Below are 16,555 nucleotides of genomic sequence, written 5' to 3' on the forward strand. Positions count from 1 at the left end.
ATGGTGTGTTGGATTTAGTTTTTCATAGGATAGGAATTTATTTAAGGGGTGATATGAGGTATTGTCTTTTGGAGGGGAGCCATGGGTTAGTAGGTGGCAGTGGTAGTCTTTTAGGAAGTTAGGAGGTTTATGTTGTCTTGTGGACTTTCGAGGCATGGGTAGACTACAAGGAAAGATGGTATGTTTTGTATTGGTTGTATTAGGTGTGCTATTTGTATTTGTAGCATCCTGTTCAACTTGAACTTTGGGTGAACTGTCAGTATTTGGATTTTCAATGATAGAATCAACAATGGTTTGAATGGTGATGTAGGTATCAAGTATTGGTATAGGTAAGACAAGATCATGGAAGGCATTTTCAAGTTCTGAGTGGTCATTGGTGGATATTGAATGAAAGAGGAAGTGTTGCTCAAGGAATGTCAATTCTCGTGATATAAAGATGGTTTTTCTTTCAATATCATATAAGTGGTATGCTTTCATGCTTGGTGGGTAACTAATGAAGATACAAGGTAAGGCCCTAGGATCAAATTTTGATCTTTGTGATGTGAGGGTGGATGCATATCAGAGACAGCTAAAGACCTTCTCATCTGTGTATAATCAACTGGTTTGTCATGGATAATGGTAAATGGACACTTGTTTTTCAAAAGTGTCATTGGGATTTTGTTTATGATATATGTTGCTGTTAGGATGCAGTTTGCCCATAAACGGATTGGAACTCTTGTTTGAAAGAAGAGGGCATGAGTTACATTGAGAAGGTGTTGGTGTTTCTGCTCTACTACTGAGTTTTGCTGAGGTCATTCAACCCAATAGAATTGGTTGATGGTTCTCTTTTGAGCAAAGAATTCAGTGAACTTTAGTTCATGGGCATTGTCAGATCGAAAACTCTTGATGACTTTTGAAAATTGAGTTTCGATGAACTGAAAAAAAATTGGTACAATGTGAAGAACATGAGATTTTTGCCTTAGCATATATACCCATGTGAAGCGTGAGTAGTCATTAACTAGTGTCAAGAAATATTTTTAGCCACCATAAGAGGATGTTTTAAATGGTCCCCATATATCAGCAAGGATAAGATCAAATGGAGAACAAACAACATTATTATTTAAATGAAATAATAACCTTTTTTATTTGGCTAATGGACATATATGACATGATGAATGATATATGAAATGATTAAACAAACATAAGGTTGAAGATAAAGAAGAAAGACATTTAGGTGATAAGTGGTCTAAACGTTGATGCCATGTATTAACTGAGATGACATTAGTTTTAACTCCAGCAGAAACACAAGTGGCATCAGCATCTTTATTGAGAATATACAATCCCTTTTGGCAACTAGCCTTGCCAATCATTATTGATAAGGAAAGATCACGTATGATGCAACAAGTACTTTGAAAGTCAAGTGATATATTTTTAGTGATCAATAAGCAACTGGCCAATATGAGGTTGTGTGCAAATTGAGGCACGAACAATACATCTTTCAATAGTAGTCACCCATTTATTAGGATATCTCTAGTGAAGTCAATAGATATGTGATGGCCATTAGGTAGCATAACAAACATGTTATTTGTATGATTCCAATTTCTGGAAAGGAATTTATCATGGCATACGTGTCTAGATGCTCCTAAGTCTATGATTCATTCATCATGTGACTGATCATTATGTGAAGTTAGGGAAAAGATACCTAAAGTTTGAGTTATAGTAGTTGCTGTAGTGATGGGATAATTAATTAGGAAAGACAATATGAATTTAATTATTTGAAAAGGAAAAATGAAAAGTATTTAGGAAAAAGAAATAATAATAATTATTATTATTATTATTATTTAATTAATTAGAAACTCTCGGTCTACGTACACCCTCATCTTCCCATCTATATTCTTCCTCAAACCCTAGTCCGCCACGAATCACCATCTCCTTTGTTGAGCGTTCGTTGCACTGTCGTCCTCCACAGTTAACTCTCAAATGAAGTCGTCGTTTGTCGTTCGGTAGGGTATGGGCCACATCTTCGCCGAAGTCGCCGCACGTCGCTTTTAATTAAACCGCTACCAATTGTATTTATAATAAAACTGACCATCGGGTGTCGGTTTAATCGATTTTGGTCGTTCGAATTGGTTTTTCGGGTGTTGATGCTCACCCCTAATTAATTTTGAAGAAAATTGCAAAAAATCTCTATTATCGTGGTTTCAATTACATCCTCAAACTTCTAATTATAAAATTCAGGTCTTAAAACTTCTACAACTTTTAATATGGACCATAATTTCATAACATTCCTAGAAATTGAACTTCTAAATTAGAAAAATTGGCCTCTCAGACCTATACAACCGTCTTAACTTTTAAAATGTATGTAAATTTGAGAATCCATTTTTTCAAGCTAAGCATGTTTAACTTTATAGTTCTTAGAATTGAACCATGATTGAAAAGAAACAGGCACATTGTTAGTATAAATAACAAATTTCAAGTATTTCAAACATTTTTAAATCATACTTTCATATTAAAGTTTCCTTTCATCCAAATGTGGTCTCGGTTCATCTATCTCTTCATCCAAACTCTCGATATTACATTACATGAATATATAAGTTTTTTCGTATAAGAACCTTTGAATTATTCCAAGACTTCATTATTGTTGATAAGTTAATCTTCAAAGAGAAAAAGTAAAGAATTAAAAATACTTAGCACAGGTAGTTTGATTAAAAATAACCTATCATATTTTAGGATTAATTTTTGTAAATTGCCCTAATTTGAGATTTGGGGTCACAAATATATTGATTTAAATTATTTTCGGCATATATAAAGTGTATATATATATTATCTACAAAACCCTAATATATAAGCATCATCTTCTCCCCTAGGTTTCGGATAGCGGCTTCTTACTCTGGTAAGATTGCTTCACTTTCTCTCAATCTCTCCGCCCTTCGATTTTATGCTTAGGGTTAGGGTTTACTATCTTATGTGTTTTCTTTTTCTATCCTGAACAGGTCGGAGTAGCGATTAGGTAGAAGGGCTCTGCAATGGCTCCAAAAGGTAAGCCTATCAACTTATACGTCTAACAGTTCATCGATTTCACTTTTATGCATAGGACATTCAAGTTATTTTCCGGCTGTTTTATTTCTCATTACTGCTGTTTGTTCATTGATCAGTTTCGATTTGTTTCTTTGATATCAGTTGTTGAAAATTAACCGAGATTAAGAATTTCGGACATAAAGATGTTATTCAAATGAAACTACATCTGTATAATCTGTTTATTATTTTGTCCGCTAGCTCCTAACATCTTGTAATCCTACGATCTAATGATTCGCTTGATTATCAGGTGCTCTACTTTTTTTTTTTTGGTCTGGCAAGCCCCCCATATTGCTAGATAGATTGTATAGGGTCAAGAGTAGGAAAATGGTGATTATCTATTGTGAATATCTTTTTTATAAACTGTGTTAGAACATAGAAGGCTCATAGAATTTGTAGAAGATAGGTGTTTCACTCATCGTGGTAAGTATGTATGGTTTTGAGTTTGATGGACAGAGATAATTAATGCTGCTATGCGGTTTTTGAAATGGAACAATGTCTGTGACGTGCGGAAGTTGGTTTGATTCTATAAATTAGTATTATATGATTGGGTGTTGTTCTGGGTCGTTCGTGTTTTCACCCTTTATCTTTGCCAAGGCTCAGCTCTGATGTCTTTCCCATTATGAAAAAGTACTGTTTATAATGGCGTAACTTTTGAATGAAGTACACTACATATGAATGGGAGAGTTTGGCATTATAATAATAATTAGTCTTTCGATATGTGGTTCCATTGGGTGGTGATTTTCTTTATTGTATGCAACTAAGAATGAATTTAAGAACACTTGAACACACAAAGTACTTGGATAATGTATGAGTTTAAGTGAATTAACTAATCAGCTTGATACTTCTTTTCCCCTCAGCTGACAGCACCAAGAAGGCTGACCCTAAGGCTCAAGCCTTGAAAACTGCTAAGGCAGTAAAATCTGGCCCAACATTTAAGAAGAAAGCCAAGAAAATCAGGACGTCCGTCACATTTCACCGTCCAAAGACTTTGAAGAAGGAAAGAAATCCTAAGTATCCACGCATCAGTGTTACTCCACGGAATAAGTTGGACCAGTATCAGATTCTTAAATACCCTCTGACTACTGAGTCTGCAATGAAAAAGATTGAGGACAACAATACTTTGGTTTTCATTGTGGACATTCGTGCTGATAAGAAAAAGATCAAGGATGCTGTGAAAAAGATGTATGACATCCAGACCAAGAAAGTGAACACGTTGATCAGGTAATTTTAATCGAACATTTCTGTAGTTTCATTCAAGAATATTGAGTTGTACTCTTCTTAGATGTGATCTCAATCTTACCCAATATTTTGTGGATATTTCATGTCTAATCCAGCTGAGTTCTAACAGTGTAAATGATTAGCGTAGTCTCATGTTAAAGAATGGATCTTTCAAAGCACTTTGATTGCGATCATTAAATGTTTAAGTCACAGTGCCAAGTTATCTGTTAACTTAAACATTTCAATTATGATCCTAAAATGTTTATTTATGCCACGATTTTATCTGACAACGTGCTTTATTCCACAATTGCAGACCTGATGGAACCAAGAAGGCATATGTTAGGCTGACTCCCGATTATGATGCTTTGGATGTTGCAAACAAGATCGGAATCATCTAAGTTAATTAGAATTTGTTTTTTGTTTGAGAAAACTGATTATCTTTCTGCAATGGGAATTTTGATTTATGGAATGACCTCTATTTTCTCCAGCAAATTAGTAAGATGTTTTCTTCTAAGCTATTGCAACACATGTTGACTCGTGAACCATAGGATGTGTTCTTGAATCTCTTCTGTAGTTTGCAATTTTAGCTCAAATGACTTCACTTATTTCCATTTACGATAAAATCCAGTGTCGAGTCTGGCCTCTCTTGGTTGCTACTAAACCTGCTTGGTGGTGTACCCCCTTCAAACCAAGAATTTTTAACCACTTTTTCTCGGTCTGTACTCAGAATTATAAATTGACTTTCATTTGAGATTTTGGTTTTCTTCCTTAAACCGTGCAAGATGTTCTTGAACCATTATCATAGAAATAGTGGTATACCTTTGTAGTTTGTCAATAAATATCATCTCTTCATATGGACAAAGTAGACAAGAAATTAAGAATACACATCCTTGTTTGAAGTTCTACTTAAGATTAGAAGAGTAGTAGAATAATTGAAAATCACACAATCAAAATGGGATCTTGAAGTGAGCATGAAAAAGAGGTTGAATTGAAAATTGTGGAAGTGAAATGAGTTTGATGTTACAATATAGGTCTAAAAAACGGTCCAACAAATACTCTCTATCCCATGAGATGGTGCGTTGCATTCTTTTACATAGTCATCCAAAAATACAAGGGGTTGCTTGGGAGGAAAGAGAATAATTGAAGAACAAAAGGTGTGGATAATTTACTGAAGTTTACTTCAAGCGGGTAATCAAAATTAGAATGACGTTTGAATGAATAATGATAAATGTGTTCACAACAGGGGAACTCCATCAAACACTTGAAATTGTGAAGGATTCAACAACTGTGCGCAATTTATCTTTCATTTTCTCCCACCTTCTCTCATTTGCTCCGGTTGTTAAAGTGTAGAATTTTCCTGCCATAGAAGAACGACAGATATAACTGACAATAAAAATGTAAGAAAAAGAGCTTTGTTAGGAATCCAAGTACTTCGTGGATTTGCATGATATCATTAGTTTAAATGTAATTTCATTATATAGTTTGACAGTAAAATAAGACGAAAACAGAACTGTTTTGAATTCAATTTGGCAGACCTAAAATACTGAGATATAATGGAACAAGAAAAGCTCAAGAAGTTCCCCAGCAACAGTAAAATAAGACTAGCAAAGTTTCATACCATTGGCAACAGCAATCGTGCTCAGAGCATGGCGAGTGTAGTTTGGAGCTTGAGCTACAAACTCAAATGTGTAGTATGCTTTCCCATTAACGTCATGCTGTATCATCCAACAAACAAATGAGCTACAGCCGAGGTGAAAGGTGCCAGTTTTTATGTCTAGGCTGTGGGGGTTGAGCAGCCACACATGCTTGACAAGTTGGACAAATTCAAAATTCTCGGCTTGAGGGGGGGATATGTAAAAGACATCATCTACTTAGTCAAAAGCCATATGATGTAACACACCCATAAACTAAAACAACTAGGGACACTTGATCATTGACAACCTAATGGAATGGGTTCTATCATCAATATTTGTAGCCATGAATTTGGAATACAGGGTTGAAACGACTGATTTCGCTTCACTGATTGCACAAATGACCTGGATTTATTACTTTTGGGTGTATCTTTCCATTTTAGATGATTGATCTACAATATTGCGAAAGGCATGTGCAGAAAAATATCCCGAATTCCAAAATTTTCCACCATTGTGTCGAGACATGCATGTGCATCAGATTTAATTTGTAAGTTCATTTGCAGCTACTATCTATTGCTCCATGCGTTAAATACTAGTACGATAAAATCTTATCGAAGAATAATAAACAAACCTCTGATGCTTCAATTAATTTTGTTTTCTGATTAGAAGGAGCTAGAACCTTCTTTATCAAAGTTTCTGCTACCTGAACCATGAGATACAGAAGTTACCTAAAAATTAAATTACCAACTTAATGTATTATTCTAACTGTTTAATGCTAACCTGTTGAGGAGGCCCAAAATCTCGAATATCTTCTTTGCTGGTTGGAATCAAATTCACACTGACACTTTCTAATGGTTCAATTACATCTTTGAATACCTTATCTTGACCATCAATGACTACTTCCTGCTCATTCCTCCAGAGGAAAAAGACTTTAATCTTGTGTCGAGTATAAAAATTTAAAGTGGATGTTGGGTGCAAAAGTAAAGGAGTGGAGAAACAAAAACTAAACAATTAGTGTACCTGCCACCCGAATGGATAGACGAATGAGTAACCGTCTTTCTTGTCTGAAACTGATAGAAATCCTTTCTTTGTTTCTGCAGCAACTGAGCAATATCAAGCGGGTACCCTTAGGATATCATCATCCTTCATTTTGGAAGAAAGAAATACAGTGCACGCTAGAGGTGCTAATTTCAGAATTGAGCTTGAAGAGAAGCAACTAAGTGGAAGAGAAACTTAAGTTGTGTGTAAGTAAGAAGAGAGACAAATCTTACATGACATGGAATTCATGTCTGCAAGAGAAATCCAAGTTATAAAGGCACTGCCAGATAGCAGCTGGCGTCTCCCAAGTCTATCTGCCAAAAAAAACAGAGCAACTATTGAACAATGAAATTCTTTGTTTCTAAAGCTGATAAGAAAGAATTAAGATCATTCACGGGAACAAATCTAAAAGCAGTACAAAGATTGCTGGAGTGTGACAAAATTATACGAGCCATAAAATCCCATTTGAGTTTGAAGAAATTGGTACATTCAGCTGGAAAAGAAGGCAATCCATAATGTTGTTTAAGTTAACTAATGAAGGAACGGTACATGATAAGCTAGGAAAAAAAAAAGTCCACGATGCCCGTCACGACTGAGGCTTCAGCCCGAGGTAATTTTCCTTGAAGAGTAGAATTGTTTTTCTGTTGGAATGCCTAGAGTTTGATATATGACACTTTGAATGACCACGTTTGCACTTGAAACCTAAGTTGTACTACATTATTTATGATTTGATCTCAGGGTTTAGAAAAGTGGGCTATAAACTCTCTGACGTTAGATGTTTCATTTGTTTTGTTTCTGAATTATTCATTCCAATAATAAAAATTGCTCTTTTGCCTGTGAAAATAGCAAACACATTGTTAATGAACTAAGTAAATTTATATAGTTTACGCTCTTTAGCTATTTTTATTTGTCTGTTTTGTAACATTTTCCTTGTGTATGAAAATCTAATATGGTATTAAAATCTCTAGACGAAATTCAACCCCTCGATTCACACAACAAAATTAATACGGTGCTTAATCATTTAAGTAATATCGTTTCTAGTGTAATAGGATTGAGTGATACCGTGGTACCTACAAATAGGGGCGAGACAATGTCTTTCAAGAAGATTTGTATCGTCCAAATCTCATTTCGTTTCGATCTCTATTCTATTTACTACTTTACTATGTGGTTTCTTTCTAGTTTCTACTACTTCAATGCAGCATCAGTAATGGATGGATGTGAATCCTCTTTTCTAAAAGTTACAAAACCTTCAGCACTCTAAATTTACTAGCCCAAACTCAAGTGAATAACATGCACATTCAATTAACTCACAAAATCAAGCAAAATGGCAATGTAATGGGTACTCTAATTCAAGTGAAACCTGATTTTCCATCTCAACTCGGTAAACTGACCTTCGGAACTGCAGGCATGGCCATTAATTGAAGATCCGTGTGCTTGCTCAGCCCTGACAAGAAATGAGACCCCGGCTCTGCAGCAAACAAATCTTCCGTGGAGTTTCTGCGAGTGGAAAAAAGAAAAACACGTGATTGTTAGTAAGAACAGGGAGAAAAGAGAAGACAAAGATTGGAAAGAGTTTTGAAGGAATTGTGAACCTGAGGAAGAGAATTGAGGAAGAGGGAATTTTGGAGAGAAGCCATTGAAGGTACCTTCGGTTGTGAAGCCGTATGTGCTTCTTCGTCGTTAATGTAAAGATTGCCTTATCTCTTTTGGTTTTGTTATACTTCGCGGGTTCCCTCAGCCACATTTCTTACGTCGGCCCCTCACTCCTTTTTTTTCTTTTCCCTCTTATTTATTCAATTTAAACTATACTCGTTTTTAAAAAAATATATCAATTTATACTTTCTTATGTTTCATTTACATTTCTTTAAAATACAAAAACTAAAAAAAAAAATAAAAAAATAGTTCAATTAAATTCATCGTTTTCATCAGACAATTTTTTTTTCTTAAAAAAGCATTCATGCATTTATTCTGATTAATTGTTCATACTTCTAGAATAAATTTCATGCATGAAGGAAGGGTCCCAAGTTCACTTTGTTCCTCCTACAAATAAATAAGTACATTGTTTAGTTTTTCGAATTTTTTGTATTTGATAGGTTACTTTAACTACTTTTATCTTTTAACATATTCATTTGAATTTTAAACACCATGGATCTATAACTTTTTAAATTCATATTAATATGTCATTGTCACATTTAATACCTTATAAGATTAACAAAACTAAAAGTATAGATTAACGTGTTGTTAATATAAGATAAAAAATATAAAGATTTAAGAAATAGAAGGTAGATAGAAGATATAGATATGATAGTATGTAACAATACACCTATTCTAAAAAATTTAGACATAAATACATCGAAGATACATTACTATATGATACTTATTTTTATATTAAAATGGAGTTGATTTATGAAGAGAGTGCATTTTTATTTTATAGAAAATCATGCAATATTGAGTGGTGGTTGAGAGACTAAAAAAGACCGATGAAAGATTGAAGAATGAAGTTGAGAGTGAACAAGATAAGAGTGTAAATCTTTATTCATATAGCGAGAGAAAAGAGAAGGGTGAAGATTTGAGTTTTTGAATTAAAAGTCGGATAGTTTGCATAAAAATTACCTTTTAATTATTGAAAAATTTGATAAATATTATTGAGCTTAAAAAAGTTTAAAACATATTTTTATTGATCCAAATTTAACACTAATTATTTTACGAACAAAAATTTAAGTTAAAATCATAGTTTCAATTTTATTTGACTATTAAAACATACTGATAGTTCATAATCACAGTCAATTTCAATCACTACTATTATAATTAACATACAATTAATTGTCAAATAAAAAATGTATTTGACTATTAACACGCAATGATGTAAGATTTTCTTTATTTGATTAATTGTTTTAGTATGTTTTAAGGATAAGTTTTTGTTTTGAAATTTTGTGAAATTTTATATTTTAACCAAGGTTTAAGGTATAGTTTTTGATGGATATTTTGAAAAAATTATAAAAGAAAATTTCAATTAGTAAATAAATATTTTTTTATTTTCAAATAAGTAATCATATTAATTATATTATATTTATATTTGAATCATTTTGATGTTTATCTTTTGTGATTTGTAAATTTTTCTACCATGTAATGAAAATATTAAGTCACTCTTTCTATCAATATCAGATCCACGTAAATGTGAAAATATAGACAAAACATTGAAATATCCACGTAAATCTAAATTATGATTTTAACTTATAATTTTAGTTTTTATTTTGGATGGTAAAAAATTTGTTGTAAAAATTGAATTAATATATGTAATTTTTTTTAGTTTAAGTTTATTTACAAAATATTTTAATACTTTCGTAATATTTTTGAAATGAAACCCTAATAGTTTACCCAAAAAGCTAACGAAAAAATATTTTTGAACTATTTTTAAAAATTTAAATCAAAATAAAATTTAGAGAAATTATGATGGATAGAAATAAAAATTAAGACTATCCACAAAATAAGCTAAAACGTAATAAAGGAAAAATTTAATAGATTTTACTATTATTTTTAAATAGTTATATTTTTTTTTTCTATATTTAAAAATGCATCACAACTTTTTGAATTTTAGAAATAATTTTTTATGATTTAGACGTACAAATTTAATAATTAGCATATATTTTGTAAAGGGTCAAAAGTTAGAAAAATAGAAGTTCCCACATCGGAGAGGCGTGAAAAAGGGAGTTGGGGCGGGGGCTATAAATAGAAGACTGGCGGGCTATTGAAATCTGCCTTAAACTAATGAGTAAGGAAAACAAAGTGGCCGGGGGGATCCGGCCGCAGCGCTAACCAAAGTGATGCGCATGAATTTGTGGAGGGGTTAAAGGCTTGGCCGATTGTTGACGCTGCTTACTTTGCAGAACTCTTTCGTGCTGGCCTCCCAATTTACCCACCCCCAATTCCAGTCAAAAGCCCTTTCTCCCTATTGGTTATATTATTATTATAGTATTATGTATCTTGTAGATGCAATAACAGTTGTTAAATTTTATTTCTGATTTGTCGAAAAGAACCAACCTTCTATCTAATTTTTGGTTAAAAGTCGTAGTTCGAGTTTCCATTTCGGTTTCTCTACCTATGTAGGGAAACTGATCCATAACTTAATTCAGGGGTGCTTTGGAACCATTCTGGGCGTTACTCTCTATTAGGCGATTGCTCACTACCTCTCAATTTAGTTCCACTTTAAGGGGGGATTATTGCTAATGCTTTGTTCACTGCTGCACAACTTTTAACTCACCTTAGAGGTTTTGATATATTATTATTTCGCATCGGTTAGATCTCTTGTAAATCAGAAGAATTTGAGGTGTTGTTTACTTCAGAACAAGAATTTCTTACTGTTAAAAGGGAGGTTCAAGTTTCTTAAGACCAGCTAAGCTAAGCTAGTAGCTGAAATTCTAGTTGTATAAGCTAAAGAAAAGAATCAAAGATGAACGATGAAACAAATCACAGATTCCAGATATAAATCCAGATATAAATGGACAAGCGAAGAAAACTTTCTTCTTGCTAGTTTCTTATTTTTCTCCTATTTTCAATGCAATGGTAGTGTGGTTTAAGTTTGGAAGAAAACTAAGAAGGGAATGACTTGGGAATCACAGTGCTAAATGTTGGAAGGCGATTTTATCCGGCTGTGAATTTTTGGTGTTGCGAGTTTCTTGGAGTCGTATCAAATTTGCAGGGCAAGTTGAATCTTCACTTCACTTCACTTCATAGTTAAATTTAGAGTAAAATCTTCAACTTTTCTTCTAATGGCATTTCAATCACAATAGAGAAATTTCATAATTCTGTTTTTATTCTTTAGAGGTCGAAATTCCTAATGCTGTTGAACTAAAAAAGTATAGTTTTGACTAACGATAATATATTGTTTATGTGCAATATTGATTCGAAACATAATATATTTTTAATGTTTATGTTCAATATTTGATTTAATTATCATGTAGGATATTCATTTTATTTTTTATTTTGAAATTAAGTCAAATTGCCTCCGACTTTCTTTCCTTATTATTTACATTTCAATAATGATTTAATTTCGGTAAAATCTAAAAACAAAAAAGTAGCTTTTAAAATAGAAAATAATTGTAAATAACATAAGTGCTAAAAATGTTTTACAAAATATAAAACAAAATATCAGATTCTATCTATGATAAATACTATAAACTTCTATCGATGGTAATAAATTATATTTTTGTAAAAGTCATCTTTTAATTTTTTTGTTTTTAGAATTTTACTAAGAATTGAACATACTCAAGGAAGATGTAAATCATGGTAAGAAATAGCGAGAAGTATACTTTGATTTTAAAAAAACCAAAAGCAAAAAATAAAATGCCTATTAAAGGGACCTTAGTTTTTATGGAAGAAGATTAGTTCTCGAAGTTGGTTCTGTTATGAAGGAGAAGTTGAATTTTAAGTTTGCTAGACAATTATAAAAAGCTTGAAGGTAGATGCGAAGTTGGGGGAGTTGCGTGAACTCTTAGGACCTACAGTGTGATGAGCTAATGAGGTATAGAATTAATGTTTTTTAGTTATGAGATTCCCGGATGGTAGAAGCGAAGTGCACATGTAAGACCCGTGCCTCAAAAAGAAGGAAATTAAGAAGTGCTCTCGGACCATCTCGAGGCTGTGGTATACTGAGATAAAGAACAGAAGAGTTTTAGAGTTGAATCTCGGGCAGTCAAGTGGAATGCCAGGCAAGATTTGGGATAGATGTGTATTCCCATGGCAAACTTGATGCTTGGTCGCCCGAGATTGGAAGAAGAGAAAGGAATATAGAGACGATTGATCTCGGGGCTATGTCTGGCCGAGATCTGAAGAGAAGATGGAAATGTAAAGAAATCTTGGGCTATCTTAGGGACAAGTCCGACTAATTAAAAAAGAAATGTAAAGGATCTCGAGGCTATCTCCAACTATATTCCACAAAAAATGGAGATGGAAGAGGATTTAATTGTAAACTCGGGGTGACTACAGGCCAAATCCAAGTGTCATGTCATGAAAATACTCAGTTTTTGGGAAGTAGAAGCTGACGAGTTATTAAGAGCAATAAGTTCAGTAGAGGAGGAAGAAAGACAAATTCAGGATGAAAGGCTTTCTCTAATTCATTGAATAGGTTGATTTGAGTAAAGAAGAAAGAGATCAAGCTTAGAGATGTAATTGAGGAGATAGAGTGAACGAAGGAGAGGAGTGGAAGAAAGGCTCGTCGACAGAGTTGTAGATTTTTTGGATGCTCTTGAATTCGTGATTGCAGAGAGGGTCGTGCCTTTTAAGGAGTAATCCTTCTAACCTTCCCGCTTTCAAAGACCATTCTTTCTCCTTTGAAGTTAGGCCTTAGGTCGATGAGCTCACTGAAGTATCGAGTGAAGAACTGAAACTGCAGTTTCCACAACCTCACCTGAAAGAGCCATTGCCTCATCCTTTCGACCCTGAAGCCATGACCTTAGATTTAGTAGGTGAGAGATTTGAGTCCAAACAATTTAAGAAAGAAATAAGAAATTGGGAGTCTAGTTGTAATGTAAAAGGGGCCTTAGTTGAGATCGTGTGGAGGAGGTCCACTAAAATTAGGCCTAGATCTTTTTCTTCTTTCGTCATAGTCATAAAAGGAAGAAATGTTCCACTTCGTTGTCCCAATCTCTCTGAAAGAGGTCCTAGAGGTCCTAACAGTTGAGGCAATTAGAAGGAGAAAGTGAGATAGCAGAGAGAGAGGGTAGAATAGACAAACCTATAGATAGGTTAAGTGAGCAGTCAATGTTGCAGTGGAAGTAGCAGTAGCTGTGGAAATCTGTCTATTGAAAAAGCTTTCTTATATCTCAGTTTTTGTTAGAATTGAAGGAATGGAACTCCCAAAGCAGAAGCGTATGAATGCCGTGCAAAAGGAATTCAATTTGTAAAACCTAAAAACAACAATTCAGAGAAAAAAAACTAAAACCTAAGCATGCATCTATGGAGGAAAAGGGAAAAAGAAACTAACCTTTGTAGAACCTCCAAGAAATCTTCTCCAAATTTTTCAAGAACACCACAAAGTCTTCTCGTTATTCTCAAGGAAAGAATCTAATAGAGAGTTGTGGAGATTTTGTAATTTTGGTGAGGGAAAAGTTTGAAAGATAATTTTTTTTTCTTTTTGGAACACAGATAACCGGCCAAAAGATTAGAATGAGAATACGAATACAGAGTAATTCTGTATATCTCAACCAATTTAAGAGAGATGGAGGGAAGTTATCAAAATAACTCCCTCACTCTCTCTACACATAAAATAACTCTTGGGAGTTATTTTATTAATTAAATATATATTAATAAAATAAAATTAATATAAATTTAATTCATATTATAATTCATATAATATAAACTTTATAGGGGTCTTTTCAAAAATATAAAAAAGTGGCAAAATATTTACACTCTATAAAACAATTTCAAAAATGGAAAAAGCCTAGAGGCCCACCATGTAAAATACCAAAAATACCTCGTCACCATGCCGTCAATAACGTGCGCGTAATATGTTTGTGATTTATACGTGATCATTTAGATATGGTTCAATATATACGCGATTGTTTAGATATGGCTATAAGGCGATCGTTTATATATGGTTCAATATATACGCGATCATTTAAATATGATTCAATATATGCGCGATCGTTTAGATATGACTATAACTTATACGCGATCATTTAGATATGGCTACAAGGCAATCGTTTAGATATGGTTATAATTTATACGCGATCGTTTAAATATGACAACAAACGCGATCGTTTAGATATGACTATAATTTATACGCGATCGTTTAGATATGTCTACAATTTATACGCGATCATTTAGAAATAACTACAATTTATATTTTCAATTCCATCGTTTAATTTTGTTACACGATTGTTTAGATTTGGGGATCTAAATCTAAATGATTTTTTTTTAAAAAGTTTGGTACACGATTTTTTAATTCTTTTGGTATACGATTGTTTAGATTTATTTAGACAATTTTTTACTTTTTTCACACGATCGTTTACATTTGTCTACTTCAATTCAAATGATTTTTTTCAAGATTTTTTATACACGATCTTTTATTTTTTTTACACGATTGTTTACTTTTTTAAATGATCGTTTACATTTGTACTCCAATCTAAATGATTTTCTAAAGATTTTTTATATACAGTTTTTTATTTTTTTTACACGATCGTTTATATTTGGCTACTCCAATCTAAATGATTTTTTTCAAGATTTTTTATACATGATCTTTTAGATTTTGCTATTTTGTTGTACACAGTTTTATACACAGTCGTTTAGATTTGGTTACTAAATGTAAATGCATAAAAAAAAAGAAAGAAGAAAGACGATGAAAAGAAATCGCAGCAAAGTAGAAAGACGATGGAAGGAAATTGAAGCGAAAAAAAACGAAGAGGAAAAGAAGAAAAACGATGGAAAGATTAAACGACATAAATGAAGAATTGAAAAATAAGAAAGATGATGGAAAGAAATCGCAGAAAAGAAAAAGAGAAAAGAAGAAAGACAAAATTGCAGGGGAAGACGAAATAACATGAGGAAGACGAATAGCAAGCAAAAATAGAAAGATAGAAGGGCAAACCTGGTATATTTAAAAAATGGCTAACCTTATGGGCTTTGTTACACGGGCCGTAAATAGTTTACAGTTTTGTTACATTTATGTAAGTTTTCCAACTTTATATTATATCATATATAATATAAGCAATGGTTTAAATATCTCATATAATCTATAGTGCTAATATGAATCAAATCCTTATTAATTTAACCTATAGTTTATTTATGAATCTTATTCATATTATTATTATTATTATTATTATTTGAATCATATTCAAATATTAACTTCTCTCATAAAAACTTTATATTATAATCTATCAAATACATTATATTAATTGTATCATATACAATTTATTCCCTTTAACCAATTTGAACAATTCAAGTTAAACCAAAATAAATTTGATTCTCATTTATCCTTATTGAGCTAACAAAGGGACCTTATGAACCTACAGATTAAAGCTCCAATGAAATGGGATTAATTAATTAAATTAATCTCTATTCATTGACATCTCCAAACTCTCTCAAGTCTGAACCTTTAGCCCACAATAACGGTACTCAATTTCTCCTTTGGCAAATGGACGCGCCTGAAGCTAGCTCGTCAATTGAATAGCCCCTTGCTTCTTACTGGATTTATTGACTCCCACTTTCCTCTCTGAAATACAGTTCTTTGGTGATCTCATTCCCCTCAAAGGAGAAAGGGTCGGCGTCATTTGTTCATTGAGGCAGTGCAGTTGAGGCTCCATAAATAGTTGAGTCAGTCAAATCCATCAAATCTAGAGGCATCCGCTGAAAGGGCAGTGGTAGTTCGACCAGTGGCTAAGGTTCTTGTCCCTGTAAAAGAGGAAGTAGTCGTTTAGTTGTCGTTGAAGTAACAATTCTCTTAATCGGGTATATGAACTCATATTCCCATTTTATTTCTTATGAAATGCTTGCATTGAGCGAGAAGAAAGGAAACCCCACACGAAAGGAAGCTCTGCAGCGACAGGAAGGGAACCCCACCTCTTGAAGTTGCCCTTTCAGAGACTCTTTTTTAGTGGCATTAATTTTAATATGGA

General features: G+C 33.0%; 2 protein-coding genes and 1 non-coding gene across 3 annotated transcripts; 2 read left to right on the forward strand and 1 right to left on the reverse strand.

Moving 5' to 3' along the window:
• Positions 1 to 2,763: 2,763 nt before the first annotated feature.
• LOC103501656 (60S ribosomal protein L23a) lies at positions 2,764 to 4,801 on the forward strand. The gene is made up of 4 exons (XM_008465294.3): positions 2,764 to 2,872; positions 2,973 to 3,018; positions 3,915 to 4,278; positions 4,589 to 4,801. Exons 2-4 carry the CDS (start codon positions 3,006 to 3,008, stop codon positions 4,671 to 4,673), a joined length of 462 nt encoding a protein of 153 aa, XP_008463516.1. The 5' UTR covers positions 2,764 to 2,872; positions 2,973 to 3,005; the 3' UTR covers positions 4,674 to 4,801.
• Positions 4,802 to 5,241: 440 nt separating this feature from the next.
• LOC103501654 (psbP-like protein 1, chloroplastic) lies at positions 5,242 to 8,705 on the reverse strand. The gene is made up of 8 exons (XM_008465293.3): positions 8,537 to 8,705; positions 8,336 to 8,441; positions 7,178 to 7,258; positions 6,927 to 7,009; positions 6,687 to 6,809; positions 6,538 to 6,609; positions 5,894 to 5,990; positions 5,242 to 5,632 (listed from the first exon to the last, which is right to left on the reverse strand). The coding sequence occupies exons 1-8, from the start codon at positions 8,579 to 8,581 to the stop codon at positions 5,529 to 5,531; spliced, it is 711 nt and encodes a 236-aa protein (XP_008463515.1). The 5' UTR covers positions 8,582 to 8,705; the 3' UTR covers positions 5,242 to 5,528.
• Positions 8,706 to 10,699: 1,994 nt separating this feature from the next.
• Positions 10,700 to 10,853, forward strand: LOC127151072 (U12 minor spliceosomal RNA). Its single transcript, XR_007823813.1, has one exon. It is a non-coding gene; the product is annotated as a U12 minor spliceosomal RNA (small nuclear RNA).
• The last annotated feature ends 5,702 nt before the right edge of the window (positions 10,854 to 16,555 follow it).

The sequence above is a fragment of the Cucumis melo genome, chromosome 9 (genome assembly GCF_025177605.1).
Source record: "Cucumis melo cultivar AY chromosome 9, USDA_Cmelo_AY_1.0, whole genome shotgun sequence".
NCBI classification, from domain to species: Eukaryota; Viridiplantae; Streptophyta; class Magnoliopsida; order Cucurbitales; family Cucurbitaceae; genus Cucumis; species Cucumis melo.